This window comes from Rattus norvegicus, chromosome 10 (assembly GCF_021556685.1).
Source record: "Rattus norvegicus strain SHRSP/BbbUtx chromosome 10, alternate assembly SHRSP_T2T, whole genome shotgun sequence".
NCBI classification, from domain to species: domain Eukaryota; kingdom Metazoa; phylum Chordata; class Mammalia; order Rodentia; family Muridae; genus Rattus; species Rattus norvegicus.
The window spans coordinates 53,598,419-53,607,899 of record NC_141543.1 but is presented as its reverse complement, the minus strand read 5'-3'; the positions used below and the strand labels follow the sequence as shown (position 1 = coordinate 53,607,899).

Here is a 9,481-nt window from a genome sequence, read left to right as displayed (position 1 = left end):
CACATTTCCTCCAACAAGGTCATACCTACCACAACAAGGTCACCTCCAGATAATGCCACTCCCCGGGGAAGGCATAGTCAAACTACCACATTCCACTCCCTGGCCCCCACAGGCGTGTTCAAACACACGAGTCTGTGGGGACCATACCTAGCCATAACATAATAAAAAAATACATTTAGTCCAACTTCAAAAGTCCCCGTAGTCTACATCAGTCTCAACAACATTAAAAGTCCAGAGTTCAAAATCTCTTCTGAGATCTATCCAATCACTTAACTGTAATCCCCAAAGCAAGTCAGAAAACCAGTTGGGCAAACTCCAAACTCTGCATCTCCATGGCTGATGACAAAGCAGTCTTCAGATCTCTTTTTTCATCTTTGCTAACTGCAGCAAACTTCTTTTTCCTGGGCAGGTTCTACTCTCTGATAGAAACTTTCCTCGGCAGGTATTCCATGGATCTGGCATCTTTAACATCTTGGGGACCTCCAAGTCAACTTCACAGCTTCTTATCTGGGTTTCACATATGATTTTCTGGGCTCCTGCAAAGGGCTTGCCCAGTTCTGCCCTCTGTAGCATTCCTATGCTCTGGTTGACTCCACTCCACTGCTGCTGCTGGTTTTGGTGATCATCCCATGGTACTGGCATCTCTGATGAACTAGGGTCTTCTGCTGCAACTAGGCAAGAGCCTCTCATAGGATCTCCTTGTGGTACCAAACCTCAACTCCTTTGCATGATCCCTTCAGTCCTGGGCCATCAACTGCAACTGAGGCTGCACCTTCACCAATGGCCTTCCCTGGCCTCTCACAGTGCCAAGCCTCAGCTACTCTCCGTGACCCCTTCATACCTTCAGAACCAGTACCACCTGGGTGATTCTTTCACATTACCAAGTCCAGCTGCAGCACAAGGTACAGCGCTGGCTATCTCTGGAACACAGCTTCTTTGTGATCTCAGAAAACACTTCTCAGAAAATCACACCTCAGTGATGCTGGTCTCTCCTTAATCACCGCTAATTTCTTAGCTCCAGATAACCAGCATCAATTATCCCAGTAGTCCCTTCTATTCTTGACTCTAAAGCCAGAACCACATGGCTAAAACTGCTAGGTTTTGCTGCTTGCAGGGTCTGGAACACACACACACCCCCAACACCCTTGTTCTATTACCAGCTTTCTGTTTTCCAACTCTTTCACTGCCTGAGCTTGACTGTCCTGGAACTTGCTCTGTAGGTTGAACTTGAACTCAGAGATCTGCATGGCTGACTCAATCCTGGAATCAAAGGCATGTACTACCACATCTGGACTTAAGCTTTTCTCTACTTGGAACTTGCCCTATACCAGGCTGTCCTTGAACTCAGAGATCTGCTTGCCTCTGTCTCCTCAGATTAAAGATGTGTACTACCACCATGCTTGGACCTGACTTAGCAGGGTGAGACCTTGCTTCAAGGTCACCACTCTCTTAACTGTTTATCTCCTTGAACATAGAATTCAGCTCCATTTCACTTCCTGGTGCCCCTTTATTACTTGAACCATACATTTTGTATTTTTCCTTTCTCAGCTATTCCTTTTCATTGAAGCACTCATCATAACAGTTAACTTTAGTAACCACACAACAGAATTTATACCAGGCTGTTTTGAAACTCCTTTTGCCAAAACAATTAATCTAAATCTCTTCACCTAGCCTCAGGCAGACTCTTCAGACAATGGCAAAATACAGCCATATTCTTCACCAAAATATCACAAAAACAGTCTCTAGGCCACATACTAACATTCTTCCCCCCTGAATCCTCTCGGGCCAGTTCAAATCACCCTTAGCAACACTGTCTTCCATATTCCTACTAAGTTAGCCCATTAAGCCCCACTGATAGCATTCCACGGCTTTCCAAATCCAAAGTCCCCAAATCCACATTCCTCCAAAGAAAAATATGGTCAGGGATATCACAATACCTCACTCCAGGGACCAAATTCTGTCTTAGTTACGGTTTTACTGCTGTGGACAGACACCAAGACCAAGGCAACTCTTATAAGGACAGCATTTAAGTGGGGCTGGCTTACAGGTTCGGAGGTTCAGTCCATTATCATCAAGGCGGGAACATAACTACATCCAGGCAGACATGGTGCTGCAGTAGCTGGTTCTACTCTTGTACCAAAGGCAGACACAAAAACGCCAACTTCCAGGAAGTTAGAAGGAAGGTCTCAAAGTCCACCCCCACAGTGGCACACTTCCTCCAACAAGGCTCCACCTCCTAATAGTGCCACTCCTGGGCCAAGCATATTCAAACCACCTCAACCTCCAAGGGGGTTAAAAAGCTCTCTAACACTACATTTAGGTGCCACAGGGAGAATCACACTGGTGGTTACTGAGCTGATTTTCTGTTGGCATCAAAAATCATCCTGTCTTCTGTGGTACATATACCTGGGAGGTGCTAGGGCTGAGACCCAGCCAACCACATCTCTTCTTACGCCCCCCCTAAGCCCTGGCCACAGAGGGCACTAGCAGGAGTCTGCGTGGTTAGAGGGGATAAAGAAACGCACTAGCTGCATCCTGTTAGTTTCTGCTGACTCCATTCTGCCTCTGTCAGCTTCCCTCAAATCCCTCTCTGTCAGCCAGCCAGTGGCAATGCCTTCTAGGACCATTTGAACCCAGTTTTTGAGTTTCTAACACTCAAATGAACCAGCCTCATGGATGTGTCTCAGTGGTGCCAGGTAAACAGAGACTCCCTTCTCAGAGGTGAGGATATATTCCCTGCAGGGGCTCTTCTCAGCACCGAGTCAGCAGTAATACAAGCTGAACACAGCCACTTTCTACCTCAGGAACTCTGAGCTTCACCCCAGGTCTCCCCAGGTCTCTGCAAACATCTAACATTCAATATATCCAAGAACGGGACTGGTTTCACACAGGGGCTACCTCTGTTGATAGCTGGCTTCTTTTACCTTTCTGCCCTCTTGAGTTACCTGGTTAAAGAGCCTATTAAATTATGGCCGGTAAAGTCACTGCTGTGGTTTCTGCCTGCTGTCTAGACATGGACAAACACACCTACAGTTAGGCCTTCTGTATCTACAGCTATTCCAGTCCAACAGACTCCAGTGTTGGGGTTGTCTATCCAAACACCCCCAGTCTACTTTCTGATAAGGTCTCTGTCTGACAACCTTTGTAAAAACAAGAACAACTTCAAGTTTCAAGGACACGATGTAATGTGTAGCAAATGGAGAGTAACTGTTGTACGTTCTCAGGCCATGGCTACAGGGCTCTTTGCTAAACTTTGGTATGTGTCTCCTTGCTGGCCCATAGTAAGTCATATGGGAGTTTCTTCATCACAGGCATCCTGGAGAAAATGATCTTGTTATAGTCTGATGTGGGCCCCTCTCTGGCTTCCATTTCGAATTGTTCGGGTTCTGGGACAAATATGGGACTCACATTTGGGGTGGAGCTTTCCCACACGGGTAGCACAGTCTCTGACAGGGTATCTTTCAGCATGAGTTCTGAAGGCTTGGATGACTTACTCCCCTTCAACTGCAGGGCACTAGGTTTGTTCAGCTTCGGTGGCTTGCGGTTTTTCTCAACAGCATAAATGCACTCCAGATCCCTGGCCCAGCTCTTTTCAGTGAGTCGGGTTACTGCCGCGGAGATAAATGTGACATAGGCTGGCCAAGGGTTGTGTTTTTCAAGCAGTGTCATAGGGAGCCCAATGTTTTCCGTGAGTCTTACTGGAAGAGAAACGCAGTGATTTAGAAGCATTTGCATGCTCAGTAATCCACCAAAGAATGCCAGGGGCGCTGGGACCACAGGTTGAAGTCTCCCCTCAGTATCTGGTGGGAGTTAAACTCAATCCAAAGATAATAAACAGAATGATATTCTGCAGATGATACCAGTGAAAGAGCAGCAGAATAGTACTAAGAGAGAGAGAGAGACTTAGGATTGAGCAGGTTCACTTTCAAGTGTTTTTACCCAATTGTTGGCTTAAGGCCCAAACTCTATTGTCCTCAACGAACCCCTTAGAAAGTTGAAGGACTGCAACATAGTGGCCCTTGAGTATTGACAGGAGGTTCATTCCAGGGGCTGCTACAGTCACCAAACTCTATTCATGCTTAAGCTCCTCACTGAAAGGTGTGCTAAGGCAGGTGGATTACAAGTTTGAGGGCAGCCTGAGCTACATAGGCTGTTTTTAATTTTTATTTTTAAGTAGGAAAGCAAGATGCAGTGTTTCTATAGAAACTAAGTATATCCTCCTTTGTGCTTCAAAATCACCTCTACATTAAGAAAAAAAAAAAAACAACAACAACAACAAAACTAACACAACCAAAGCGGTCATTATACTGCACTGTGTAAAAGACAGTGGCAACTTTTGAAGTGGTTTTTTTGGATGTGGCATTGATTGCGTTCAAGGATTTGTAACCACCTGCATACACACTGTTAAAGATATGTTACAGCTTAGAGGACTAGAGCCCACTGATGTACTGCTCACCTGGTATGCATGAGGCCTGTATTTGAGACCTAGCACTGCTAAAAAAAGAAGTGTTGCCTGTGTGTGGTTGCTTAAACATATAACTTAGTCGAGACAGGGAAATCAGAAATTGGAGGCTTCTCTGAATATATAAGACACTGCCAAAACAAAACCAGAAACAAACCGGGAACATTAGCAAAGTAGGTTTAGGACTTGGGGGGTTAGGGCCTACTATATCCCAAATAGGATGAACCTTGAACAAGTACCTCACCCTTTCTGAACTCCAGTTGCCTCGTTAGAGACATTGCCTCATTAGAATGAATCTATTTTCCAAAAGCTTCCTTGAAGATTAGCGATTTATTTGTTCCCAAACCTTAACAGTCTGTGATAGGCAGTAATTGTTAAAGGACAGCTATTACCTTCCAGCTATGTCTCTAGATGTGTATTGTGCCTCAAGTCTTTATTTCGTCTTACGATATAAACGTTCTCGCTACACAACAGACATACTTGCAGTGGGTAAGCTTGTAGAGTGTACTAACGATGGGTCTGAACTGTACACATTCCTTCCTGCGGCTGCTCCTCAGAAGTTCTGACATCTGAGAACTGCAGCGGGGAGCTTTGGTGAGAACTCTGCAGGGACCAACTTAGAGACATGACAGGCCCTTCCCTCATCCCGGTGGCACTCTGTGTACCAGAAACGCCAAACACCTCCTCTGCACCTGGCACTGCCCCATTTTCTCTGGTAGTGAAGCCTTTCCCTGGTTTCATGGCCTTAGGTCATTTCAGTGGGAGTTTATGAGGCAGAAGAATTAAAACAAATTCATCTTGCCATCTCTAACCTGAGTTCAAACAAACATGGTAACTGGTGGTCAAGAGAAGTAGCTCCTAAGCCTTTGTGTTACTTTCCATGATTCCAGTTACCTGAAAAGATAAAGGAAAACATTCCAGAAATAAATAATTCATTAATGTTTTTATGTCATCATCATCATCATTATTATTATTATTATTACTAATTTCAGCGATCTTAACTTTAAATCAAACTTTTCATCATGGATTCTCTTACATAGGAGAAGACAAAGTAGAAAAAGAGTTTAGTGCTATTTGCCATTTCAGGCATTCGTGGGTGTCTTGGGACACATCCCCTGGGGAACAGGAACTATTGTAGACAGCTATGTTGACTTGGGGTCATTGGGAAGCTGGAGTTTGTCTAGGGACAGATTTGTCAATAAAGAATGTGCTGAAGAAGGGTTCCACATCCCTGCCAGGGTCATGTATTCCACTGCCTGAAGAAGACACGTGACATCACCTCTCATTAAGACTTATGGATGCTCCAAGTACAGACTTGGATGTCACCTCTCCCTGCCTCCTTCATTGTATCCTCAAGGCAAATGCCAAGATTTTACAGGGTAGACAGTCACGTGACCATGGCTGATTCACAGCCAGCAGTATCCATGGAGTCTGCTAAACAAGTTGTGTTTTCTTTCTATCAGTCCCTCTTCCCACACCCCCCCAGCCCCTCCTGCATTATTCTGCTCCAGTTCTCTCTCATTGCTATAGTTTTCTTTAAATCACAGATCCAAATGGCTTTAGGAAAGTGGAAAAGCCAGGGCCTCCTCAAGTCAATATGACAAGTGATCAGTAGCCACCCTGGGGATCCTAAGTCCTGCAGTTTGTCCCTCACAGGAGAACTGGGTGAGTCCTAATGCCTGCTAACACCTTGCTCCAGGTCCTTAGGTTGCCATGAGTGGTTCTTCAGGAGTCCTGCTTTCAGAGCCCCTGGCTTTACAGTCTGAGAACTGGGCAGACCCTGGAGGCTCCAGGTATGATCTGGTTCCTTTAAGTATGACAAGGTCCCACCCTCTGACCTGCACTTCTCAGCTTGCGGCTGGGGACAGAAGTGGTGGAGATGCCCAGGCCACTGCCAGGATTTACCTAGGGGGTCTCAAGGACAGGCTGAAATCAGAAAGTCATAATGTTCCACATGCTCATGAAGGTGGAGAATTTGGTGGGAACCATGGTCAGTGGTTCACAGCCTCACACAGGCCTATCTAACTGGAGAGCTTGTCTGAGCAAGCAGATGCCAGAGATAAAACTCAAGTCCTTACACTTGCATAGCGGGAGCTTTACAGGCTGCGCCATCACTCCTCCGTCCCACGAATGTATTATTCATTTCTGTTTTCCCGTCTTTATAAGAGTTGTGGAACATTTCAACCCTCACCTGCCAAAGCCCGAGGAAAGCACGTTGCAGATGATTTTCAGTATGCTCCCTGGAGATGTTAGTGCCTCTGGGAAACACACTCAAAACTCTTGGTCTGGGCTCAGTGCTTCCCAACTTTAATAAGCCCTAGGATCACCTGCAGGTGAATGGCTGCACCTGACTCTCAGATGTTCCAACTCAGTAGATCTGTTTGGAGAATCTGAGAATTTGCTTCTATAAATAACTCCAAAGGATAGAGATGCTCTTGACACATGGGCCACACCGAGTACCACCCCATCCCCAGCAGAAGAAGTGGTGCCAAGTCTGTCAGCTGCAACAGAAGTGAGTGGTGGTTTGCTGACTTGTGTGGATCATCCACCTCTAACATAAACACCACATTTGCATACCTTTCGTTCTCCCAGTCAAGGAACTATCATGGAATTTTAATATATCAGTAACAGAAATCTTTAAAACCTGATGTTTTTTTATAAAATAAATTATTCATAAGTTCAACACGTTATTCAAAACTCCTACAAATGATAGCACCCTGGAGATTTGTTCATATTAGAAAGAAGAAAAACCATGGTATTTTGAATGAAAATGGACCCATAGGCTCCTACAGACTGGCACTACTGATAGGTGTGGCCTTGGAGGAATTGCATTACTGGGAATGGTGGAGCTTTGAGATCTCAGAAACTCAAGCAAGGCCTAGTGTCTCATTCTCTTTCTGCTGCCTGCAGATCCAGATGTAGGTCTCTTGGCTCCCTCTCCAGCACCATGTCTGCCTGCATGCCAAGAATGCCAAGCCATTCTGCCCTAATGACAACGGACTAAACCTCCGAACTGTAAGCCAGCCACAATGGTATGGTTTCCCTTGTAACAGTTGCCATGGTCCTGGTGTCTCTCCACGGCAATAGAAACCCTGACTCAGACAAAATCAAAGTCCAATTTTTGTCATACCTTTGTGACCCAGCTCTTACAGGATTCTCCACTGAGTTTCAATGGCAATACTCCACGGCAAGGCATTTTAAAATACAATATCAATATAGTTTTTCAAGGCTACAAAACAAATCGAGTTCAAATTGTCCTCTGACCTACAAAGAGATACTTGAGCTCATTTTAAAGTAAAATTTAAGTCATCTTTTTTCTTCTAAGATCAGCCATAGTTCTCAAATTTTAAGGTCGTCCATTCTTAAGTGTTCTCAGAGGGTATCCAAGTGGCCACCCAGATCTCGCCTGTCTGTCTTCAGCTAAGGAGAACTCAACTTAGCATGCATGTTTGTAGAACTGTTAGAATTTGTGCCCTACACATAGTGCCAAACAGTGGAAACACACACACACACAGAGAGAGAGAGAGAGAGAGAGAGAGAGAGAGAGAGACAGAGACAGAGAGAGAGAGAGAGGGAATATTTAGGGGATTGAGAATCCCCTTTCGTCCTTGCTTTTAATTTCCTGGTTAACAAATCTGAAGCATCTGGGGAGCCCAGTTCACAGTGTACCCCCCGTTAAAGCACCAGTGTGCTGTGTATAGCCCAGCACCTCCCATACTCACTGGTCCTTTGCACCACAGCCCAGAGTGGCTGGGGGGACAACTCCATAGAATAGGTTTTTCTCACACCTGCTGAAACAGGGACTGGGGCAAACTAGAGTAAGCCAATGGTTAACAGAGTCTCAAAATGCATAGGAAGGACTCGTCTGCTGGAAACAAGAGATAAATAGTTGACATAGGTCAGAAGACAAGCTGTGGCCTTTCATAGTTTCCATCAAGTCCAGCACAAAGGCTCTTTTTTTCCTTTCTTTCTTTCTTTCTTTTTTTTTTCTTCCCGTAAATAAAATGCAAAGCTGCACACAGTCTCCAGACAGAAACAGCATTGGTGGGAGGGGTGGGAGGCCACGCTGAAGTAGCTTTCTTGTTTCTACCACAGACGCCAAGGTCCATGTTCAATTCTCCCCAGTCCTCACTCAGGTTCCCATTTTTAGAATCTAGTCTGAGATGCTGAGCTCAGATTAAATGGAGTGACACCAACCTGGAAAGTGGTGTGATTGTTGTGACTTAGGAAATGAAGACAGCGGAGAAGAGAGCCCCGCCCCTCCTAGGGTGTGTCTTAGTTAGGGTTTCTATTGCCTGGAAGGAGAGGCGGTGCAGGCTACGGAATTAAAGCTTCCTGGAAGAGCCAAGGCCTTGAAGGCGGGTAAAAGGAGGCTGGACTTGATCATTTTCCTGTTGTATTTTTTATCCAAGCATCCTATTGAATCCCATTATTGTGCACAAATGACATGTGTGCATGCAATATGTATTAGCCAAAACATCATACGAGAGTTAGCTTTACCTGTAAACGTGGCACAGCCTAGACTTAATCTGAGAGGAAAACCTCAACTGAGGCATTACCTACATCCAACTGGCCTGGGAGAAGTGAGGGGATGGGTATTGTCTTAACTGTTAGAGGCGAGTCCCAGCCTGCTGAGAGCGGTGTCATCACTGGGAAGGTGGTCCTGGGCCTTGTCAGAGAGCTAGGTAAGCCTGAGCCTGTGGGTGAGCCAGCAGCATCTTCCATAATTCCTGCTTCACCCCCTCCTCCCCAGGATGGACAGCGACCTGGACATGTGATCTAATTAAAGACTTTTGCTTTTGGTCAGAGTATTTTCATCATGGCAACAGTGATGAGCTGAACGCCCAGTGATTCCAACATGCAGTGTGGCTTGTAACTGGATGCCTGTGAATCTCCCCACCCAAACACTGAGGATGTGTGAGGTGATGTTAATGACTCAGAGACGGGAAACAGGAGCAGGCGATTGTCTGAGACACCAGCCTTCTTGTGGTATATGCTTTCGGTATATGCTGCATCTCG

General features: G+C 45.6%; 1 protein-coding gene across 2 annotated transcripts in view; it reads right to left on the bottom strand.

Moving 5' to 3' along the window:
* Positions 1-3,161: 3,161 nt before the first annotated feature.
* Positions 3,162-9,481, bottom strand: part of Cdrt4 (CMT1A duplicated region transcript 4) — a 40,337-nt gene continuing 34,017 nt past the window's right edge. For both annotated transcript variants that reach the window (XM_087569221.1, NM_001399015.1), the window contains 1 exon segment: positions 3,162-3,698. In XM_087569221.1, the coding sequence (XP_087425347.1) occupies positions 3,247-3,698 (452 nt within the window). In that variant the 3' untranslated portion in view covers positions 3,162-3,246.